This window comes from Rhinoderma darwinii, chromosome 7 (genome assembly GCF_050947455.1).
Source record: "Rhinoderma darwinii isolate aRhiDar2 chromosome 7, aRhiDar2.hap1, whole genome shotgun sequence".
Classification (NCBI taxonomy): domain Eukaryota; kingdom Metazoa; phylum Chordata; class Amphibia; order Anura; family Rhinodermatidae; genus Rhinoderma; species Rhinoderma darwinii.
Window position 1 is genome coordinate 74,269,743 of NC_134693.1, and position 25,695 is coordinate 74,295,437.

A 25,695-nucleotide genomic window follows, 5' to 3' on the forward strand; every position below is an offset into this window, starting at 1 on the left:
GAAATTGACAGTAACTGAAATTTCCGCAACAAATCTGCCATTTATGAGTGCACCTTTACAATGGGAAAGGAAGACCGTTCCTAAAGGGGCTTATCTTCTGAGTGTTTAAAGGGTAACTAAACTTTCAAAAAAACTTTGACATGTCAGAAGTTTTCATCGGTGGGGGTGAGCGCTGTGTAGCTTCCTTTCTGATCGGCTTTTCTCGGAAAGCCGAGCAAGTGGCGCACTGACTCAATCGAAAGTCTGAGCATGTACACCGCTTGCTCGGCTTTTTGAGGAAAGATGATCATAAACAAAGCAGGACAGCGCTCACCCGAGTGCTTCTGCCACTTTGTTTTAGCAATCGGTGGGCATCTACACTGATCAAAACTTCAGGCATGTTAAAAGTTTTTTGAACTTTTTTTTTTAGTTAACCTTTAAACAATACTCGATCCTTGTTTTCCCAGACATTTGCTGTATGGCACCGGCAAGTCGCCCAGAATGTTGGCAAATTCTACCAACATTAATCTAATGTGCATGGGCAACTTTTGGCCACGCTCAGTGTTGCTGAGCTACCTGCCCATTTATGTCCAATAACTATAAGCTTCCTTGGGGTGAATATAAAGGTAACGTGCTGTCATGGTTTCCACATAGTTCCATTCTGTCTGTTTAAAAGGAGTTTGTCACCAGGACGTTCCTCTTTAACTTAGGGCATTTATTAGACACCCTAAAGAAAAGTACAAGCCAGCAGGTACCCAAGTGGCCCCTTTGAGCTCGCATTCGGGAAGCCTGCCAGAAAGCCTATCCTCTATATAAATTGTGTTATGCTGAGTTGACCGAGCAGGAACATGTAGTCCTATTCACGAGAACTTGCATACTTAAAGAGGCTCTGTCACCAGATTATAAGTGCCCGATCTCCTACATAATCTGATCGGCACTGTAATGTAGATAACAGCAGTGGTTTTTATTTTGAAAAACGATCATTTTTGAGCAAGTTATGAGCTAGTTTAGATTTATGCTAATGAGTTTCTCAATGGACAACTGGGCGTGTTTTTACCTTTTACCAACTGGGCGTTGTGAAGAGAAGTGTATGACGCTGACCAATCAGTGACTAATCAGTGTCCTACACTTCTCATTGTTCCAGCCCAGCATGTTCCACAGCACAGTGTGATTGTGCAGTGAAAGAAGCTGGGCTGAAACAGTGAGAAGTGTATCAGGCTGATTAGTCACTGATTGGTCAGCCTCATACACTTCTCTGTACAACACCCAGTTGGTAAAAGGTAAAAACACGCCCAGTTATACATTGAGAAACTCATTAGCATAAATCTAAACTAGCTCATAACTTGCTAAAAAATTATCGTTTTTCAAAATAAAAACCACTGCTGTTATCTACATTACAGCGCCGATCACATTATGTAGGAGATAGGCCACTTATAATCTGGTGACAGAGCCTCTTTAAATGCTATGGATGTGTCCACATGGGGCGGTCAATTTTACATAAAAAGGGTGCTTTCGTATGGAGCCCTAAAGAGGAGTTTAGAGGCTTGTTTTCCTTAGAGCAGCTGTTAAAAGGATCTGTCTGCTTGATACTGCAAAGGTTTTTCCCCAGTTGGATCTCTGTTCATGACTCTGCATGATGACGTGTTGTAGATAGGGAGCAACGCAACCGTGCTAACGACTGAGCCATCGTGTGTGTGTGTGTGTGTGTGTGTGTGTGCGTGTGTGTGTGTGTATGTGTAAAACATTTATATAATTGTACGCAATCTTAAAGAAGCACTCTTTCAATTTTTTTTTCTTCACATAGAACGCTAACTCGCCAGCAATATTCTAGCAGTCTCATTTATTTATTCCCAGCTCCGTTTCATATATACATTTTGAACTCTTTCATTATGGGCAGCTGTCACGTGATCTCAGTCAGACTACCAACATAGACCATGCTCTCATGTGTAGACAGAAGGTCATCTCTCCTGTGTGGCTGACTTCCAGTGATCTACAGGATTACATCCTCCCCAATCAAATCTCTGAGACCCCTCCCCACCCAGCTCTGGTTTCCTTGATCCTCTCTATGTCCGCCATGCTTATAGTTCTGATGAAGAGATCATTTCTCCCATATCTAAGGGAGCAGGAGTGCAGTGATATAATGGGTAAGTCCATACAATGATTCTCAATGTCTATACAATCTGTATGTGCTGAGTGCAGAGAGTGCAGTGTATTTCTAGGAGATGCTGCTCTCCTCTGCCTCATGTAAAAACTGACATGGAGAAATCTATCACAAACAGAAGACAGAGGAGACTGGCTGAGTTGCATAGGTTACACTGAGACTCTGCAGTGTTATGACAGAACTTCTATGTCAGGATCTATCACTTGCGCCACTTAAATAGGACTAAGTGTATCAAGTGCCGTGTAATGAGACTCCACCCCTTTGCCTCTGCAAAACCAGAAGCAGCATGGGAAAGGTAGTCTGCATTAGGGAAACAATATCCAAGGGGAAGAAGGAATCAAGATGGCAGACAACTCATAAGTGACACAACTATAACAGGTATACACAAGAGCCTCTGCATTATCCTTTAATAGCCCATACTGCACTATATAGGCAAAAAATAATTGCTGGACTGTCATAATATTTTAATTCTGATTAGTCAGATCCTTTTTTTTTTTTATTTTTTTTTTTTAATTCTTTCAAAAAATATAACATTGTACATTAAAGCAGAGTGTGCATATGTAGTGGTGCAATAACATGTTAATATTTACTGGATATACACAATTTATTCATAAGTCAGATCTTTACAGAATCGTAATGCGTATATTTGTTCTATATTAGAATTTAAAATTTCAGATTAAGCTGTGATTGTGTAATGTAGATGTTCATTCTAGGGATAGCAACTGAAAATAAACATTAGAAAAGTCACACACTCAAAATGCCATTAATTCCTCCCTAAATTTTATCCTTTCCTTTTTGATTCCAGTTTGTCTCCCATTCCAATTAAAATTAAGAACTATGTAAAGACTTCTATATGTATCTCAGTAGATCAGCCATCACTATGTCTGGCTGCAGCAGGAGCCTCTGCCCTGTCTGCAGTAGGACACAAAGATCATTAAGCCCCGCTCCTCAGAAGTTTAATAGCCGAAAATGGAAGAGATCAGCACGAAATTAACTCCTTTGTTCTCTTCGTGATTTCTAATGTTACAATATAAACTTGCCCACACTTTCAGGCCTCATGCACACGACCGTATTTTTTCCCACCCGTAAATACTGGCGTAAATACGGGTCCGGTGTCACACGTATTCCACCCGTTTTGCACCAGTATTTACGAACCCGTGCCCGTAAATATGGGTCCGGTGTCACCCGTATTCCACCCGTATTTACGGGCACGTTTTTGGCGGCAAAATAGCACTGCACTAATCGGCAGCCCCTTCTCTCTATCAATGCAGGATAGAGAGAAGGGACAGCCTTTTCTGTAATAAAAGTTAAAGAAATTCATACTTACCCGGCCGTTGTCTTGGTGACGCGTCCCTCTCTTCACATCCAGCCCGACATCCCTGGATGACGCGGCAGTCCATGTTCTATCTTTTTCAACGGCACGGGCACCTTCCCGTGAGAAAACGGGAAGGCACCCGTCGCCAATAGAAGTCTATGAGCCCGTTATTACGGGTCGTAATTACGACCCGTAATAACGGGAGTTTTTACGGTCGTGTGCATGAGGCCTTAGTTTGTGGGATTTCTGCAGGTTCCTGAAACTGTTTTTACTTTATTCCTTCATTTCGAGGTTTAGTCTTCCTTTAAATCAAAGAAAGACTAAAAGTGTTGAAGGTCATTTAGTCTTTGTTCACAACTTTTATTTTTTATATATTCTTTTTTTTTTTACCTCCCAGGTTTCCGTTGCTTTTTGATGGTCAGAACAGCGATCATGCTGCAGATTTAAAAGCGTGCCATAAAGTCTGCACTCATTTACCCCACCCCCTCTTAGGTGTCATTGTTTCTCAACACCAATCCATTAGGCCCCATGCACACGACCGTATTTTTTCTCTCCCGTAAATATTGTCCGTAAATACTGGTCCTTTGTCACCCGTTTTTTAACCTGTATTTACGGACCCGTAAAAAATGGGGGGTTGGAAAGGATGTCACAATCGCTCAGACGCCATTTTCTCTGCTTCTCTTTATTCAAAAATTGAAATACCCTGGCGTCGCCCCATATGGGAGCCCCATAGACTTCTGAAATAGGACATGTTATATATTTTTCAACGGCCCGGGCACCTTCCCGTATGCAAACGGGAAGGTACCAGTGGCCAATAGAAGTCTATGGGCCCGTAATTACGGGCATTTTTACGGTCGTGTGCATGGGGCCTTACGTTGTACTTTAGTTTGTTACAGATTTTTGGAGAACAATCTGCACTGAGAATTAGGGTTATCACAATACCAGAATTTGGACTTCGATACAGATAATTTGTGTAGTATTGCGATTCTCGATAGCTAAACGATACTTTGCCAAAAATAATAATAATAAAAAATAAGTTCTTCCATTTTCAGATAAGACGCACGTGGTGTGATGAATTTAGTATCTCCATGTGCCTCACATTAATAGTAATTTACCCCATCCTGTTTCTCAGTCATAATTGACAACATTGGGTTAATGTGTACATGATGGGGTTAATTACTATGAATTTGTGGCACATGGAGGTATTAAATACATAACACCTCGTGCCTCACATTAACTCCTAGGCACACCACGACACAACTGTACGTCCTGGTGGCCAGTGTCTTAGTGCACGAGGACGTACAGTTACTGCGCGGTTCCCGGTGCACACTATCGGCGACTCCACTGTTGCCGTTCAGCGGCTCATTTCCTCTGATTTCGGCAATTAACCCCCTTAAATGCGGGAATCGATTGCGATAGCTGCATTTAGGGGGTTTGTATCACACCTGCAGCCCCCATGCATGGGGTTGCTGATGCTTATGATGGCATCCGGAGGCCAGACAACGGCCTCCGGGTCTGCCATGTATGGAAGCCCACAGGGACCAGCCTATACCTGGTCCTCGTAGACTTACTGTTAGGGTGACTGTGACATCACACTGACAGTTGGAATACATTACACTTCTATGTACTGTAATGTATTCTAGCAGCGATCAGTGCTGCAGGTAAAACAAGAAAGTTAATAATGTTTTACAAAAGCGTATATATTAAAAGTTATTTTTTTTTTCCTATAATTTTTTTATTATAGGCAAAAAATGAAACCGTTAAACAGTACACATATTTGGTATCAGCGCGTTCGTAACGACCCAAACTATAAAACTATAATGTTATTTTTCCCGCTCAGTGAACATCAAAAAAAATAACCCAAAAAATATGCCAGAATCACTATTTTTTGGTCACCACCCCTCGTAAAATATAGAATAAAAAGTGATCAAAAAGTCGCATTTACCCCAAAATAGTACTAATAAAATCTACAACCCATCCCGCAAAAAACAAGCCCTTACACAGCTTTTTTGACTGAAAAATAAAAAAGTTATGGCTCTCAGAATATAATAGAAAATAAATTATTTTATAAACAAGTGATTTTATTTGTACAAATGCTGCAAAACATTAAAAAAACTACATACATATGGTATCGCCGTAATCGTACCGACCCGCAGTATAAAGTAAAACTCATAGCGCATAATGAATGCCGAAAGAGAATTTAAAACTCCAAAATCACTGTTTTTTGGTCACCTTAGCTCTAAATAAAATGTAATAAGTGATCAAAAAGTTGTATGTACCAAAAAATGGTACCAATAAAAACTACAGCTCGTCCTTACCAAAATAAGGGTATGTTCACACGGCGGGGGTCCGTAACGGCTGAAATTACGGGGATGTTTCAGCCTGAAAACATCCCCGTAATTTCAGCCGTACCGGCATGTGCAGGCGCTTGAACGCCGCGTCAATTACGGCCGTAATTAGCGCTGCTATTCATTGGAGTCAATGAATAGCGGCTCCAATTACGGCCAAAGAAGTGACAGGTCACTTCTTTGACGCGGGCGTCTATTTACGCGCCGTCATTTGACAGCGGCGCGTAAATATACGCCTCGTGTGAACAGACAAACGTCTGCCCATTGCTTTCAATGGGCAGATGTTTGTCAGCGCTATTGAGGCGCTATTTTCAGACGTAATTCGGGGCAAAAACGCCCGAATTACGTCCGTAAATAGGCCGTGTGAACATACCCTAAGACCTCAAACCGCTCAATCAACCAAAAATAAAAAAAGTTATGGCTTTCAATGTGTTGGTACAAAACAATTTTTTTTTTAACAAATCGTTATTTCTTTGTAAAAAGTAGTAAAATATAAAAAAAAAAACTATATAAATTTGCTATCACAGTAATCGTATTGACCCGCAGGATAAAGTTAAGTTGTCGTTTTTTATCGCACGGTGAAAGTGGTAAAAACGAAACCAAAAAAACCATGGAGTAATCGCAATTTTTTTCAATTTCACCCCGCAAAGAATTTTATTTTCGGTTTCCCAGTACATTATATGGTACTTTAAATGGTGTCAATAGAAACTACATCTCCTCCCGCAAGAAATAAGCCTTCACACCACTCTATTGATGGAAAAATAAAAAAGTTTATGGCGTTTGGAAGGTGGGGAGTGAAAAACGAAAATGGAAAAGCAAAAAAGGATCAGCCCTGCAAAGGTTAATTTCGAATAAAAGAAACCATTATTACCACATATGGCGTATTGTCATACTCGGGAGAAATAGCGTTAAAAATTTTGGGCGGCTTTTTCTCCCTTGTGAGAATGAAAAAATGCAACATTTTAATGGACAAAAATGTATATATTTATTTATTTCACGGCATAATTCTGCTAAATTCTGCAAAAAATCTGTGGCGTCAAAATGCCCCCTATACCCCTAGAAATGGAGTCACTTTTGGGGGGTTTCCACTGTTTTGGTTCCTCTAGTGCACTGCAAACGCGACATGGTGCTGAAAACCAATCCAGCAAAATCTGCGCTCCAAAATCCAAATGGCACTCCTTCCCTTCTGAGTCCTGCTGTGGGTCCAAACATCAGTTTATTATCACATATGGGGTATTTCCGTAATCGGGAGAAGATGCTTTACAAATGTTGGGGTGCATTTTCTCCTTTATTCCTTATAAATATTAAAAATGTCTTTGTTTTTTCAGAAAAAAAAGTAGATTTTCATTTTCACAGACTAACTCCAATAAATATAGCAAAACACCTGTGGGGTCAAAATGTGAACTATACCCCTAGATAAATTCCTTGAGTGGTGTAGTTTCCAAAATGGCGTCACTTTTGGGGAGTTTCCACTGTTTTTGGCACCACAAGTTCTCCTCAAACCTGACGTGGCGCCTAAAATATAATCTAAAAAAAGCAGGCCCCAAAATCCTGTAGATGCTCTTTTTTGCTTCTGAGGCCGGTGTTTCGGTCCATTATGGCCACATGTGGGATATTTCTAAAAACTGCAGAATCTGGGCAATAATTATTGATCACGTTTCTCTGGCAAAACCTTCTGTGTTACAGAAAAAAATGGATTACAAATTAATTTCCGCCAACAAATTTAATTTGTACATTTCCTCTCTACATTGCTTCATTTTCTGTAAAACGCCTAAAGGCTTAAGAAACTTTCTGAATGTTGTTTTGAATACTTTGAGTGGTGCAGTTTTTAAAATGGGGTGATTTTATTGGGGGATTCGAAGGCCCTAAAAACCACTTCAGAACCAAACTGGTTCCTGTAAAAATAGCCTTTTGAAATTTTCTTGAAAATGTGAGAAATTGTTTCTAAAGTTCTAAACCTTGTAACGTCCTAGAAAAATAAAAGGACTTTCAAAAAAACGATGCAAACGTAAAGTAGACATATGGGAAATGTTCACTAGTGACTATTTTGTGTGGTATTACTATCTGTTTTTTACAAGCAGATCCATTTACAATTAGAAAAATGCACATTTTTGCAAATTTTCTAAAAATTTTGGTGTTTTTCACTAATAAATATTGAATTTATCGACCAAATTTTTCCACTAACATAAAGTACAATATGTCACGAGAAAACAATCTCAGAATCGCTTGGATAGGTAAAAGCATTCCCAAGTTATTACCACATAAAGTAAAACATGTCAGATTTGGAAAAATCAGTTGTGCCACAAGGCCAAAACATGCTGTGCCTAAAGGGGTTAATAAGTGAGAGAGCAGTTTTTATATATTTTTTTAAAGCGTACACATCATACATGGCGCTATAGATTTGTTCGGGTTATTGCGGTTGCGACGATACCGAATATGTGTATATTTTGTGTATTGACTTCTTTTAATGTGTATATTTTTCTTCTTTAACATTACTTCACTTTTTTATTTTTAAACTTTAATGTACTGGCATATATCCATATGAACGTACATTAGCCTGTAAATTGATCGTACACAGGCAGTTGTTAGGACATATCTAAGTATGCCCTAACAGGAAATATGGTCCGACAGCCCTGGGGTCCTTCAAAGGGCCCTAGGCTGTCTGCCCATATATGGTATATCCCTGGATCGCGTCACAGGGAGTCCCTGTGACGCTATCCAAGGGGCATCCCCTTCTCATTTTCCCCTTGAATGCTGCAGTCGGCTTCGATTGCAGCATTTAAGGGAATATCGGTGGAGATTAGAAGTTTCTCTGTTATACAGCCATTGCCCCGCTCCTGACAAGTGTACGTGCGCGGTCAGCATGAGGTGATGCGACCAGCGCTGCACTAATAAGCGCAGGCACTAAAGAAAGGACGTGGGGGAGTTTTGCAATGCGCCCGCCATGTTCTCGGTCTTCAGTGCCGGCCACATCACATCATGCTGACCGCGCGCGCACACTTGTCAAGAGCAGGGCAATGGCTGTATTACACAGCCGCAGCCGTGCTCTAACTGGATTAATGTATTACAATACTAAGCTGTGGTCCGCACAGTTTAGTATCAAAATAATTGAATAAACTATATTTAACCGTTTGATGGTGCATGGTTTCGATATTTTGGTGCATCGTGCAACCCTACTGAGAATCTGCAACATGTGAATACCATGCAGTGATGAAAATCTGCATGGATTTGTAGTCCTATAGCAGACTTAAACTGCAGCATGTTCGCTGTGACTTGTGAATAGTTCCTATCTGTGTGGGATTACTATGCAATGCTATACAGTGGATGAAATCTTCCGTGTCTGCACACGGCCTTATACTTCTCATTTTGGCTTGATAGAAGAACAAACTAGAAAATAAATCAAAATGCAGCATGTTAACCAGGCCATAGATCTGATATTTTTGTCAACTGACCCCTTGGGTACTATTTTAGGGAATCTATGTTAACACCATAGAAATTACTTTCAGTTCTGCTGCCCGCACTGCATGTTTATGGTGGTCAGGTGAGTTAAATGCCAGCTGAACAACTGTTCGCTGATAGTTTTCTTGTTTCTATGGTCTGCTTTCGTTTTCGTCGATAAGGTGGCGTTATGAACTTAAAGGAGTGGTCCACTTTTATTCATTTATTTAAAAAATAGGAAATCATACAGATTTCTAATATACATTTATTTAAAATTTTGCTCACATACCTTTCTTATACCAGTGTAGTTAACTGCCTGTCTCATAAAATAAATAATAATAATAATAAAGATGGTATAGCTCACAGGGTCGTCCATAGAAATGCATCCATAGGATAACTGAATGTACTAAAGATGGCATCAGTCGTGTGACCCCCGGGCATTCAGGTAATACTGTCCAGCTATATAACAGATAAATAATTATTAAGGATCAGAAATTATAGTCTTTCTACATACAGCAACATATTGTCGTGTGTGTTTTTTAACTTTATTAACATGACCACATCCCCTAGAGACCGTAAATACACACACGGTGAAATAATGATAAACAACTACTTCACTATTACTCCTATCCACTTAGCCCATGGATGTGCCCTTTATGTGGCCCCAATACATGTATGTCATGTAACCCTGTTGCTAACTGAATTCTATGGTTCACATGGTGCGTGCGTGCGTAGGGTCACATGACACCGTGTCTAGTCATACTCCGTTAGCCTGTTACACAGGACTGATCTGTGGGTTATACCATTTCTCTGTGACAGGGGCCTCATGTACTATAAGGGCTTGTCCACGTAACGGAATTGCTGCGTATTTTCCGTCCGGAATTACGGATGAAAAATATGCAATGGAATACAGTAGCGGCATAGTGGGTGGGATTTAACAAATCTCATCCACACGCTGCGTAAAATTTCCGAGCAGAGATTCACCTGTGGTGCATATTTTTTGTACGGCAGCATGTCCATTCCTGCAGCGGAAAGTGGACTGAATTGCTGGGTTTTTCAGAGGAGATATCACCATCTCCTAACATTGAAAAACGTTGCAAAAACCGCACCATTTTCTGAAGCAAAAAAACTCTGGAAATGGTGCGGTTTTTCCGCAGTGGAATTTCTTCTAGCTTATGCAGCATTTCTGCAGCAATTCCGCTACGTGTGGACAAAACCTAAGGAAGGTATGTGAGCAGAATTTCTAATCTATATTAGAAAACTGTATGATTTCCTATTCTACAAATAAATAAAAACTGGACAACCCCTGTAAGGATGCATATTGTCCATAGAGTAACTTGTATGAGTCAGTTGTATGTTGGCTGTCGCTCCTTAGCATAGATGTGAACGAAGCCTAAGTCTTTCCGTTCCTTTTAAAGGAACGAAAAACTGAAGTGCCAAAGCCATTGCATCATTTACACTAACGGCGCCCGACTGTTGGGTTTCCATGGAAGGTGGCTGTCGTTAAACCGGACGGAGCCTGTCACACAGATGTAAACAGTGGCTTACACAGACATCAGTTGGCAGGTGCACTCAAGTAAGCTCCGCCTGTAGTGGTAAAAACTGAAAAATTACAGTTGGAAATTCTGTATCATAGGCTAAAGTAACATTAATAAAAAAATAGGTGTTTATACATTTTAAAGAGGCTCTGTCACCAGATTTTGCAACCCCTATCTGCTATTGCAGCAGATAGGCGCTGCAATGTAGATTACAGTAACGTTTTTATTTTTAAAAAACGAGCATTTTTGGCCAAGTTATGACCATTTTCGTATTTATGCAAATTAGGCTTGCAAAAGTACAACTGGGCGTGTTGAAAAGTAAAAGTACAACTGGGCGTGTATTATGTGCGTACATCGGGGCGTGTTTACTACTTTTACTAGCTGGGCGTTGTGTATAGAAGTATCATCCACTTCTCTTCACAACGCCCAGCTTCTGGCAGTGCAGCACTGTGACGTCACTCACAGGTCCTGCATCGTGTCAGACGAGCGAGGACACATCAACACCAGAGGCTACAGATGATTCTGTAGCAGCATCGGCGTTTGCAGGTAAGTCGATGTAGCTACTTACCTGCAAATGCTGATGCTGCTGCAGAATCAACTGTAGCCTCTGGTGCCGACACGATGCAGGACCTGTGAGTGACGTCACAGATCTGCACTGCCAGAAGCTGGGCGTTCTGAAGAGAAGTGGATGATACTTCTCATCAGAAAGCCCAGCTAGTAAAAGTAGTAAACACGCCCCGATATACGCACATAATACACGCCCAGTTGTACTTTTACTTTTCAACACGCCCAGTTGTACTTTTGCAAGCCTCATTTGCATAAATACGAAAATGGTCATAACTTGGCCAAAAATGCTCGTTTTTTAAAAATAAAAACGTTACTGTAATCTACATTGCAGCGCCTATCTGCTGCAATAGCAGATAGGGGTTGCAAAATCTGGTGACAGAGCCTCTTTAAAACTTCCCATGCCCGTCAGTCCTTGCCGTTTTTTTGTTGATATCCTGCAGAGGGGTAGTAATCCTTGTAAAGGTATGTAATGCAGTAAAGGGGTATTGAGAGAGAGAGGGAGAGAGACGTACTCTCTTAGCCTGGTTGACACGATCGTTCAGCCACCTTTACTCCCGATGCTGCTAGTGCTACAGTAGCTATCCGCATCTGGCACGCGCACTAAGAGAGCAGAGCGGTTTGATTGACATCAAGCGTCTCACGCATCCAGTTACAAAATAGGACAGGCAGTAGCTGCGTTTAGAGGCTTATAAAATAGACAGCTAGAAAATGAATACAAAGGGAACTAGTTACATAATTAAAATAATAATTACCAGTACGTTTCATATTCATGAAAAAAAAATAAGGCTTCACTTGGGAATAACCCTTTAAAGATACTCCAAGTGGTTTGGGTGTTCACTGATCCATTGTCATGCCCAGCTTCTGCTGCGGCCTAGTAGAAAACTGCAGTGTATCCCTGCAATCTCTCCAGATTCTGGTAAATTAGGTATATTGGTGGTTCCCATCACAGTAGGTGGCATATCACTGGGATATGCCATCACTTTCTCATCAATGAAGGTCTGACTGTCAGGACCCCTACTGATCTTGGGGATAAAGGTGCTTCAGGGCTGGTTTATCCTTGTCACCTTCACTTAAAATTTCAAAGGGGACGGAGCACTAAAGCAGCACACTTACTCCTTAAGTCTCCGGAACATTAAAGGTGCTGGCAGTCGAACCACTACTGATCAGAAGGTGATGCCATATCCTAGCGATATTCCTTCACATTTTGTGGTGGGAATCACCCTTTGACCCCTTTCCGTTACAGTTAGTTTTTGTTTTTCCCATTGGGTTTGTTTCCTGTATTCCTTCAGCAATGTATGATCTCTTTACAGCTCCTATTAATTACAATGGGAGCTTTGCAGCAGATACTCCCCATTAAAGGAACAGTGTCACCAAAATGTTTTTTTTCATGTCAGTTTTATGTTAGTGTTTTATTAAAAAGTTTTTATTTATTTGTGTGTTACTTTTTTCTATTTTTTCACTTTTTCTTCCCTATGGGGTCTGCCATTTTTTTTTCCATTTCTGTATGTGTCGATTAACGACACATACAGACATGGAATACGGCAGCCACAGTCCCATAGGGACTGCGAACGGGGCCCGTCCCATCCACTTCTGTGTACGCCGTCTGTGTGGGAACGGCGCATGCGCCGCTCCCACACAGTCCAATTTGAAATGCGCGCCGTCCGGCGCCATTTTCCTGTGGACCGGAAGTCGCGGCCGGACAGTAAGATTACTACTTCCGGTCGCGGCTTCCGGACTTGTGCACTTGGACCAGCGGCAGCAGACGGAGCAGACGGGACGGAGGGAGCCGCGGCGGCAGGAGCAGGTAAGAGATTTCTATGTATGTTCGTGTTTGTGTGTGTTTACTACTGTATGTAAACCTACTACACTGTGTGTTAGCTCAAAAAATGGCGACACACAGTGTAGGAGGTTAGACCGTTCAATCCCCTCGTTTATCCCGGCACTAGCCAGGATAAAGGAGGGGGGGATTCTCAGAGCTCACTAGAGCGAGTGCTTTTTTCCTAATTTTGCAGCAAAAAGCAATGTGGTTGCTTTACCACATGCAATGCTGCAATTTTGGGAATAGCTCCATCTAGTGACCAGCACTGGGAAATATTATAAATTAGAATCTAATTTATAATATTTCCTGACTCGTGAAAAAAATTAAAAAAATTTGAACAATGTTTAATCACCTACACACTAAATGTTTAACTAAAAAAAAAAATACATGTTTTGCTGGCAACACATTCCCTTTAAGTGCTACTGTGCTCTTCAGAGTGGGAGACTTGCTGTGATGCTATGGTTTATAATGTCCTGACAGTACCTGAGAGTCTGATGGCATGGAAGTGGGCAATACAGCCACTTTGTTCTAGCGATCTGTTAGGGTCTCTGTGCATGTAACCCCTGCAATACTATCTTCTGAGGTGACTCCGTGATCTGTCAGCAGAACGTACAATATGCAACAAAGATGCTTATTTACTTTTAAGTTGTTTTCCGATGAAGCTTTACAGATGAAAGAAATTTAGGTGCTACTACACAAGACAGAACTTGGCTGAACACGCTAATTTTCAGTGGAATTGGCTGACTATCTAATGTGTATGGGGAGCCACAGACTCTTACCACAGGAGATAAGCCCCTTGGAAGCAGGTCATTCCCCTATCCCCATTGAAATAAACATGCATGCTTAGCCAAGTGTGCATGTTTATGGAGGAGTTGGGAAAAATATTGACAGTTTGGCTGACCGGTCTTTAATCTGTATGACTACCTTTACTCCACTTTTAATTTATTCTGAATCTGTAAGTGGTTAAATATGATCGTAAATTATATAGAACAAACGCTACACACTTCTTACTTAGGCCTTATTCACATGGATGTGTCCGTTTTGCGCGCGCAAAAGGTCCGTGTGTCATCAGCATATGGTGCGTGGCCGCGTGATTTTCGTGCAGCCGGCATCATTATGGCACTCTGTTTTTATGTTTACAAACAGATAAGCACGAGGTGCTTTTCTGTTTTCATTCATTCATTTATTTTACTACTGTTGCGCGAATCACACGCGGCACCCGGAAGTGCTTCCGTGTGCTGTGCGCGATTTGCACGCACACATTGACTTCAATGGGTGCGTGCTGCGCAAAACACGGGCAAATATAGGACACGTCGTGAGTTTTACGCAGCGCACATACGGACAGTCTGAACGGCCCCATTCATCAACATAGGCCCGTGCGACGCGCGTGAAAATGACGCTCGTAGCACAGACGTATAACACATTAGTGTGAATAAGGCCTTAGTTTAATACATTTTGCCACAATCTGCTACCATTTTCACACCTTGGCCAGATCTCGGGACATGAATGTTTTTTTCCCTAGTCTTACTGTTACTAGGCAGATTTCTCCATCCCCTCCTTCTCTGTGCAGTCAGCTGGCTGCTGCATTTCCTGGTTGGTTTGCATAATGTGAGGCATAGAAACCAATGGTCGCTCGTATGCAAATTGTACACTCATTCAGTTGACCTCAGACAGGGCTGGTGTAGTTATTTGCCGGGTAAGCTGATCTTTGATGGCACCATGACTGCAGGGGACTCCCTTTCGGGTATGCTTTTTGTTTTTATTTTTATATATACTTTTGAAGCCACATTTTAATGCTTTGCTTTTGGTCTTTCTTTAGGGAGCTAAAACGTTGATGGAATAGAGCAGGCTCCTGTCTACAATTTTTTTTTTTTTTTTTTTAAATGGAAAATATTGAGGCCTTATTAGATATTCGTTTAAAGGTACACAAACACGTGTACAAAATATATACATGTGGATCAGTGTTTTTAGTGAATCAAAACTGGTCTATAGTAACTGGTAGAGAATCAAGCAAGTTTAACACATGTCCAAAAGCCATGAGCTGTACACAAAAATGTTTGTTGCTGTTTTTGTTATAGGATTACATAGTGACACACTTTCACCACGCTAGGTTTTGGAAACTTAAGGCCGTATGGACATGCTTGGTCCATGAGAAACAGACCCTATGTCGGCTGTGATTCCTGGGCCGAACACAGTTCAGGGAGCCGGGCTCCTAGAATCATAGCTATCTATGATGCTAGGGCTCCCTGCAGGAATACGGTCTCATACTGTTGTCATGTTTTCATGCGGGGAGGAAAGGACCTATGATGCTAGGAGCCTGGCTCCCAGATCTGTGTTAGGTCTGGGCATCACGGCCGTGTGAATAAGGACGTTGTGCATAAGAAACCACTCTTCAGCACCTGAGGGTTACAGTATATTTCCCAGAGTATTGCAGGTGTGAGCAAACTGACTGTAAAATTAAAATACAACAGAGCACATGAAACAAACCAATTTAATGCAGGAATGCTTAAAGAGGCTCTGTCACCAGATTTTGCAACCCCTATCTCCTATTGCAGCAGATAGGCGCTGCAATGTAGATAAGAGTAACGTTTTTATTTTTAAAAAACGAGCATTTTTGGCCAAGTTATGACCATTTTTGTATTTATGCAAATGAGGCTTGCAAAAGTCCAAGTGGGCGTGTATTATGTGCGTACATCGGGGCGTTTTTACTACTTTTACTAGCTGGGCGTTGTGTATAGAAGTATCATCCACTTCTCTTCAGAACGCCCAGCTTCTGGCAGTGCAGACACACAGCCGTGTTCTCGAGAGATCACGCTGTGACGTCACTCACTTCCTGCCCCAGGTCCTGCATCGTGTCGGCCACATCGGCACCAGAGGCTACAGTTGATTCTGCAGCAGCATCAGCGTTTGCAGGTAAGTAGCTACATCGACTTACCTGCAAACGCCGATGCTGCTGCAGAATCAACTGAAGCCTCTGGTGCCGATGTGTCCTCGCTCGTCCGACACGATGCAGGACCTGGGGCAGGAAGTGATCTCTCGAGAACACGCTGTCTGCACTGCCAGAAGCTGGGCGTTCTGAAGAGAAGTGGATGATACTTCTTGTCAGAACGCCCAGCTAGTAAAAGTAGTAAAAACGCCCTGATGTACGCACATAATACACGCCCAGTTGTACTTTTACTTTAAACACGCCCACTTGGACTTTTGCAAGCCTCATTTGCATAAATACAAAAATGGTCATAACTTGGCCAAAAATGCTCGTTTTTTAAAAATAAAAACGTTACTGTAATCTACATTGCAGCGCCAATCTGCTGCAATAGCAGATAGGGGTTGCAAAATCTGGTGACAGAGCCTCTTTAAGTATGTTATTTCTATAAAATATTTTTTTTTGTAGGAAGCGATATTATTTGACCCCGCTTGATGCTGGTAATTTCTTGATAAGAAAAATAAATCTTCCCAGTAATTGATTTATGAAAACCATTTGAACTCCAAGGGGCCATGAAATTGCGATAGCTGTTGGCCAAATGCTCGTTCAACCGATAGATATTCAGTCCGGTTATGCCATAAACCTGCAGCCTCTGCTTGGCCGAGCATCATGTTTAGTCAATGGGGAGTGGGGAAATAGTAAAATGGTTGAGGTATGAGGTTTCTGGCCTTAACCACCTGTGGGTGTGGTAGTGAAATAAGAAGTGCTTTCAAACTCTTCGATATAGCGTATAGGAAATAAGCACTAGTTCAGAACATGTCAAAAAGTAGAAAATTGTGTTTTATATTTTTCAATGTCAATTGACAGAAAAAAATTGCAATAAAATTGCCAAATGTGAATAAAATATTTCACCCATCTGAAGGTTAGAGTCCTGGAAATGTCCTGATTGGAATTCCATCATAGTCTTCTCAGTTAGATCCAGGGTTTTGTGGGGAAATAAGCCACTGGCAGACCACTCTGGCCGCAACTTATCTTATGCATGATCAAAGGATCAGCTGCTAAAAGTCCAACATGCTGATCTTTCCCCTGCATCTACTGTTGGGGAGAGTCTGGATCCTATACACATTATATAGTAAGCCGATCATGCAGATTCGGGCGACATTTATCCAGTCTATAATGACCATATTAAAGAAGTTTTCTGGTCCTGGGGTGTTTTTTATTTTAATTTTTTTTATACTGATTGACCCCACACCTGGACCCCACACAGATCAGTTGTTCCGGCTGTGTCTGGCTCTGGGAGCTATACGGTGTTTGGAGACAGAAGCAGAAGGCTATGTACACTGTATAACTTCTGTGCTGGGTTACTGTATCTCTGTTCCTATTTACATGAATAGCATCAGACCTGCAGTGCTATATGAATTAGACGGTCACGTGACTACATTGCGGCCAGGATATTTGTAAAACAAGTCGCCCGGTAAGAGAATGGTCTGCCCAAAAATTTACCAGGTGTACTGTACAAACGGTAACAATAATAAAAAAAAATCGGTGGAGTGTCTTTCTTGAAGAGTTTAGAAATTAACTGAATATCCCTTTTGAGGGAACACTTTAGATATATGCAAATGCATTATTTTCGCTCCTGGGACACTGAATTTCACATTTGAGAATAATTCTAGATTCTTTGAAAAAAATTTAGATTTGCATTTTCACAGCCTATTTCCAATAATTTCTGCAAAATACCTGTGGAGTCAAAAATGCTCACTTTACCCCTAGATAATTTCTTCAAGGGGCGTAGTTTCCAAAATGGGGTCACATTTGGGGGGTTTCCACTGTTTTGGCATCACAAGACCTCTTCAAACCTGACATGGGGCCTAAAATATATTCGCATAAAAAGGAGGCCCCAAAATTCACTAGGTGCTCTTTTGCTTTTGAGGCTGAATGGGAGGAGTGCAATAACAAAAAATGGAGGCAGTCACTAACCCCACATATATGGATCACACAAACACAAAAGTTTGAACCGCACGTTCCAACAAAATGAAACAAAACATATATGCAAGAACGCCTGCGACTCACAAAAAAATGGCGGCACGTCGCGAACACTGTCACCTAAACCGCTAAATATAAATAATTATGCATTACATGCTAAATCTACTTACAATAGGGAGGTTCTAGGAATGTGATTTAAATATATATATATATATATATCGGTTTTGTCTGTCTATGTAAAAAATGTGTTCACCATAGGATGACATGCAGGCTGGGATGCATGCCGGGATTTCTAGTTTCACTTTTCGGGTGTCCCACCCACATAAGCCTGCTGGAGAGAGCAGTACTATGGGAGAATAGTAAGGTGATAAAAGTTTATATAAAATATCTATACATCATTTTGCCGGATACCAGTACTTTTTGGCTCTGTCTTAAGCCATTTTGGATATTTTATACTGATGGTGGCCAACCCCTTTAAAGGGAAGGTGTCACAAAAAATTTTTTTTTACATGTTTTTGCTTTTAGTATGTTATTAAAATACATTTTATTTGTGTTTTACTTTTTTCTTTCTTTTACTTCTCTATGGGGGCTACCATTTTTTTTTTCATGGAATACGGCACATACATCCCCATAGTGAATGCGAACGGGAGCCGTTCCATTCACTATAGCGTACGCCGTCTGTGTTGGAACGGCGCATGCGCCGCTCCCACACAGTCCAAAAGGAAGGTCTTTGGCCGAGCGACATCCGGCGCCATTTTCATGTGGAACGGAAGCAGCGGCCGGACAGTAAGATTACTACTTCCAGTCGCGGCTTCCGTCCATATGTTCAGAAGCAAGGACTAGGAGCGGAGGCAGCGGCGGCGGCGGCAGGAGCAGGTAAGTTATGTTTGTGTATGTTCGTGTTGTACTGTGTGAATACCACTGTATCTAATCCTCCTACACTGTGCATTCGCTCAAAAAATGGCGGCACACAGTGTAGGAGGTTTGAACATTCAACCCCCTCCTTTCTCCTGGCACTAGCCAGGATAAAGGAGGGGGGATTGTTTGAGGACACTAGAGCGAGTGTGTCTTCTCCAATTTTGCAGCATAAAGCAATGAGGTTGCTTTACCACATGCCAATGCTGCAATTTTGGGAATTGCTCCATCTAGTGACCAGCACATGGAAATGTTATAAATTAGAATCTAATTTATAATATTTCCTGACTTGTGAAAAAATTAGAACAATGTGTAATCATTTTTATATACGAACAGTTTAACTAAAATATATATATATATATATATATATTTCTAGCGACACATTCTCTTTAAGTTTCTGTTTTATACTGGCTGTGGCTCATGTGACTGTTATCCACTCATCAGTGACTCACACTTATATTCCTCATGATTGTCTATGCTAGAGGGAGGGGGCTGCCTTCAAGGCATTATGGGGAAGCCCACCGGGCTGCCGTCCGAGGTCATGTTATCCATCTTTTCCGGTCCTGACTTATAAAATAGCGTTAGCCATTTTGAATGATTCTTGCGGGACAAAGCCCAAAAGTTCCAGATTTTTTAAAATCCACAACTTTTGGGAAATTTGTAACACATACAATTTGTGTAGAATCTATTCGCTCATCTCTACCTGTAAGTCCATGTAAATTGTGAAAATCATTTCAGCAGCCATATAGTTAAATAGATTCTCATGCAATCTACACATCAAATTATAGGTAGTAACTGGGAGCAAATTATTGTAGTTTTGTTTGTAGAATAAGAACTACTATCTGTTTATGAAAATGAATGCAGAGGGAGTGTAATGGTGAAGGTATTTTCGAAGGGGACACAGAGAGAGAGATGCTGCCACTATAAACCTCTGTAAGAGGGCTTCTTTCTATGGAATTTGACCTGTCTTATTTTTGTTTTATAGGTTTGAGATGGACACGGCAGAGGAACCTCAGAAGAAAGTATTTAAAGCCCGCAAAACAATGAAAGCGAGTGACCGTCAACAGTTAGAAGCTGTACACAAAGCTAAAGAGGACCTGCTTAAACCTACAGAGCTGAAGCTGGTTAATGGAATACATGAGAATGGCAAATCCGATGTGAAATATACCCACAATGATAAAGAACCCATGGAGGCCACACATAATCTAAATGGCATTCTAGATATTTGCCATGGTTCTCATGAGGTACCTGTCGTGAAACTGTCTGATTTAAGAGAAGATCTAAAACGTGTTGACCAAACCAGTGACTTAAAGCTGGCACTTGATCTTGACCTTCCGGAAAGTACTGTATGCCAAGAAGATGCTAACAAAATTGTGCCTATTGAGGCTGCTATACAAACCTGCTCAACTAAACAAGAACACGGTGAAAAGGTTCTTCTTGGAAGAGCAGAACAAAGAGATTCAAATGAACTGTTTGTGGAGGATCTCCCTTGTGAACCTGAATTTTCAGAGGAACCAACGCAGTCCTGCATTCCCAGTGAGGTGGAAGGCTGCAGTGTTTTAGTGGAGTCAAGTAAGTTGGAAGATGAAAATCCTGTGAAAGATTCCATTGTCCAAGAACTGCAAAAGGAAGATATGGCCATTCTTTCAGAGCCTCCTATTGATAATTCAGAGAATGAAATAGAAGAGAGTAATATTATTAAAGAGCCCCTTGATGCAGAGACTGTAGATTCTGTTGATGTTGTAAAAAAGGATGATATCTCGATTAAGGAGCAAGAAAATAAATTTAGAAATGAAGAGCTACACAATGAAGTAACGAAAATTGTGGAAACTGAAAACCATACTGAAGGGCAGGAAAGTAGAGAGCTTGTAGATGGGTCACATGTTAAAACTGTCTCACCAGATCTAAATGTGTCAGAAAAGGGGTCTTCAGAGGGGAAAAGGGAAGTTTCCGAGACCGAGATGGAACAAAATGATGTTGGGGATGAGGCTATATCAAGTAGCATGGAGGTTGACCAGGACTTGAAAAATCAAGACCAAAAATCTTTAGTTGCAGAAGCTACATTTGATAAATCTTTGTCAGATAAACAGACTGGCTCTGGGTTAGAAAATACAGATGAAATGGAAACTGATGACATTATACCTATTCTTGAAAAACTTGCTCCAGTGGAAGATGATCTTCAGTGTTTTGAAGAGGAAAAAGCAGATTTTGAAATGGTCCCCAGTAAAGAAGAAAAAACTGAAGATAATGCAGCTTCTCCAACTAAGAATGAGACTAGTGAGACTCTACCAAGTGAAGCGTTTTTAGTGCTTTCAGATGAAGAAGAGCCCTGCAGTAAAAGCACACCACTGAAAGAGAACGTGTTAACTGATCAAGGTAACTTTCTTAAAGGTGCTAGCCCATGAATAATTTTCACACACAAGTCAAGAAATGCTGTTAATAACTGGTTTAAAGTAATTTACAGTGTTAATTTAAAATACTGTTCTCATCTTGTTTTGCTTCCCTGTGCCCCACTTTCTGCGGCTGTTAATCTGTGCTGCGGGGAGTAGGAACTAAGTAGAGTAAGTCTCCTCCCCCTGCTGACAATATAATCGCTTCTTACTTTCTCAGCAGATGGGTAACATTCCAGAGTGGTGATGGTATTTTATGCTGTGTGACATCCACAGTTTGCACTTCTAATGAAAATATAATTAAATAAAACAAAGACTAAGTGAGCATGTGCATTGTTCATATCTGCTGTCAGGATGCTGAGATGCAAAGTCCAAAAAGTTAGTCTCTTCACCTATACTCCATGCTACTGCAGAAGCTCTGCTCCTTCCCTGACAAGCATGGCAGAAAGTGATTTCTATCGGCTGCTTTGCAGTGAACAGAGTATCACTATGCAGAGACCTGACGGGAAAGTCACGGAGCATTCGTGTCCACCAGTACTCCGCTAATTTGTTGGAGATGCACATTGCTATACTCTTTAAACACCAGGTGGCACCATACTATGTAAGTAAATATAACCGTTCAATGGATCGTTTTTTAACAGCATGTAAATGGCAAACATTGTTTATTTAATATGATCTATACAATGCATATGATATTCATGGGAATCTCAGGAATTCATTTTGAGACAGAAGGCCTCACAGAAATAGATTTGTTTAGCCATAACTTTTTTCTCCGTCTTTATAGACGTATGAGTACTTGTTTTTTGCGGGATACGTTTTTAGTTTTTAACAGAATTATTTATTGTACCATATAATGTACTGGAAAACAAACAAACCGCATTTCCTCCATTGTTTGTTTTTGGGATTTTAGTTTTTATGGCGTTTATTATCTGGTAAAAACGTCATGTTCACTTTATTCCGTGGGTAAATAGGATTACGACTATACCATATTTATATTGTTTTTATGTTTTACTACTGTTACAAGGAAAAAACTAATGTTAATTTTTATTTTGTGTTGCCATATTCTCAGAGCCATAAGTTGTTGTTTTTTTAAAATATATTTTTCCATCGATTTTAGTGGTGCGAGTGCTTTTTTGCGGGGCGACCTGTAGTGTTTATTGATTATCATTTTGATCTTTTTTTTTTCTTTTTTTTTATGGCATTTACCATATGGGTTAAATAATGTTTTATATTGTAATAGTTCAGACTTTTAGGGCAATACCAAATCTGCTCATTTTAATGTTTTACATTGTATTTGGGCGAAAATGGGAAAGTGTGTGTGTGTGTGTGTGTGTGTGTGTGTGTGTGTGTGTTTTTACTTTTTGAATATTTTTTTATATTTATTAAACCATAGTTTTAATATGTTAAATAAATAACTTAAACTTTTTTTTATTAGACCCCCTAGGGAACTTGAACCAGCGATCGCTTGTACAATGTACTAATGTGTTGCATTATATTGTGATACTGACTGTCGCCTATTAAGACCTGTCAGAAACCAGGCTTAACCCTTTCCCATTGCTAATATGCCTAATTACGTCGGGAAAGGGTTTTTAAAAATGGCACCTCTCAGAAGCAGAGCCGGTGCCGTACCCGCCTGGTCTGCTGTATTACACAACGGGGACCCAACGGCAATGCTGGGTCACACTCTAATCAGCTAATCAACACAAAACACCTGCAAAGGTTTCCTAAGCTTTATTAAGGACTGGTCTGTTGCTCAGTGGTCCAAAGTCCTGTTTTCAGATGAAAGTAAATTTTGAATTTCATTTGGAAATCTCGGTCCCAGAGTCTGGAGGAAGAGTGGAGAGGCATCAATCCAAGTTGCTTGCGGTCCAGTGTGAAGTTTCCACAGTCAGTGATGGTTTGGGGAGCCATGTCGTCTGCTGGTGTTGGTCCACTGTGTTATATCAAGTCCAGAGTCAGCGCAGCCATCTACCAGGAAATTTTCGAGCACTTCATGCTTCCCTCTGCTGACAAGCTTTATGGAGATGTGGATTTCATTTTCCAGCAGGACTTGGCACCTGCCCACACTGCCAAAAGTACCAATACCTGGTTTAATTAGTGCATGATTGGCCAGCAAACTCGCCTGACCTAAACCCCATAGAGAAGCTATGGGGTATTGTCAAGAGGAAGATGAGAGACACCAGACCCAACAATGCAGACGATCTGATGCTATCAAAGCAACCTGGGCTTTCCATAGCACCTCAGCAGTGCCACAGGCTGATCGCCTCCATGCCACGCCACATTAATGCAGTAATTCATGCAATAGGAGCCCAAGTATTGAGGGCATATACTGGACATACTTTTCAGGAGGTCAATATTTCGGTATTAAAATTAATTTTTGAAATTGGGCTTATATAATATTCAAATTTTTTGAGACACTACATTTTGGGTTTTCTTTAACTGTTCAACATAATCATCAACATTAAAAGAAAAAAAATTCTGGAAATAGATACATGTGTTTAATTAATCTATATAATATGAGTCACTTTTTAATTGAATTACTGAAATTAACTTTTTGATATTCTAATTCATTGAGAAGAACTAGCGTGCGTGTGTGGTATGTATGTTTGTATATATCTCTCTCCGTACTATGCAGAAGTTTTAGGCAGTTGTTGTGGAACAATGCTGCAAAGTAAGGGTATGTGCACACGACCAGTTTTCAGGCGTAATGGAGGCGTTTTACACCTCGATTTAAGCCTGAAAAGACGGCTCCAATACGTCGGTAAACATCTGCCCATTGCTTGCAATGGGTCTTACGATGTTCTGTGCAGACGAGCTGTCATTTTACGCGTCGCTGTCATTAAAATACGGCGTGTAAAATGACGGCTCGTCAAAATAAGTGCAGGACACTTGGGACGTTTTTGGAGCCGCTTTCTCATAGACTCCAATGAAAACGGCTCCAAAAATGGCCGTAGAAAAACGCCGCGTAATACGCGAGTTGCTTAAAAAACATCTGAAAATCGGGCTCTGTTTTCGCTTTAAAACAGCTCCGTATTTTGAGACGTTTTTGACTCTGCGTGTGAACATACCCTAAGAATGCTTAAAAAAATATAGTATTTTAATATATTTTTTTTTTTTTATCAATTACCAAAATACAAAGAATGAACAGAAGAGAAATTAAATCAAAACAATATTTGGTGTGACCACCCTTCACAGAAGCATCCGTTCTTCTAGGTACACTTGCACACCGTTTTTGAAGGAACTCTGCTGGAATGTTGTTCCAAACATCTTGGAGAACTAACCACAGATTCTCTGGATGTAGGCTTCCTCAAATCCTCCTGTCCCTTCCTGCTGCAGAATAAATTTGGAGCCAATCAGACGCCTCCCTGATTGTATTGCATGATGGATAAGTATCTGCCTGTATTTCTCAGCATTGAGGAATACCATTTAATCCTGACAAAATCCCCAACTCTAGTTTGCTGAAATGCAGCCCCAAACTTGCAAGGAACCTCCACCATGCATCAGTGTTGCCTGCAGACACACAGCCCTTCAGTGAACACACTGGCTTCTGTTACAGCCAGATATTTCCCATTTTGACTCATCAGTCCAGAGCACCTTCTGCCATTTTTCTGCACTGGGTTCCTATGTTTTCGTGCATAGTTGCTTGGCCCGGTTTCCACATCTAAGGTGTGGCTTTTTGGCTGCAATTCTTACATGAAGACCACTTCTGCCCAGTCTTCTCCGAAAGATAGATGGGTTTACCTGGGTGCCACTGGTTTCTGCCAGTTCTGAGCTGATTGCACTTCTGGACATCTTCCAATTTCAAAGGGAAGTAAGCATAATGTGTCTCTTATCTGCTGCACTAAGTTTCTTTGGCTGACCATTGCCTCTACGGTCCTCAACCGTTTCTTTGGTGCTTTTTAAAAGAGGTTGAACAGCTCATTTGAAACTCCAGTCTGCTTTGAAATCTTTGCCTGGGAGAGACCTTGCTGATGCAGTATAACTACCTTGTGTCTTGTTGCTGTGCTAAGTCTTGCCATGGTGGACATGAAACATGAAACGGTCTTCCAGAACTTATTCAGTACTTAGTTGAAGCATCTTTGCAAGCGATAACCGCCTCCAGTCTTCTTGGGAATGATGCCACAATGTTTGTACATCTGGATTGAGGATTTTCTGCCATTCTTCTCTGCAGATCATCTCAAGCTGAGTTTGGATGCTGACCTCCGTGGAAAGCCATTTTCAGGTCTCTCCAGAGATGTTCCATTTGGTTCAAGTCAGGGCTCTGGCGGGGCGACTCCATGACATTCACAGAGTTGTCCCTAAGACACTCCTGTGTTGTC

The 25,695-nt window shown here is 41.0% G+C and overlaps 1 protein-coding gene across 7 annotated transcripts in view; it reads left to right on the forward strand.

Moving 5' to 3' along the window:
• The window catches only part of ATF7IP (activating transcription factor 7 interacting protein), a 106,527-nt gene that overhangs the window by 22,083 nt on the left and 58,749 nt on the right, over nt 1–25,695 (forward strand). For 4 of the 7 annotated variants that reach the window (XM_075833547.1, XM_075833555.1, XM_075833553.1 and 1 more), the window contains exon 2: nt 19,972–21,362. In XM_075833547.1, the coding sequence (XP_075689662.1) occupies nt 19,979–21,362 (1,384 nt within the window). In that variant the 5' untranslated portion in view covers nt 19,972–19,978. Of the gene's footprint in view, nt 1–2,101; nt 2,124–10,659; nt 10,818–14,838; nt 14,910–19,971; nt 21,363–25,695 lie in introns of those variants that run through there. The other 3 variants (XM_075833551.1, XM_075833554.1, XM_075833552.1) reach the window with 3 other exon arrangements.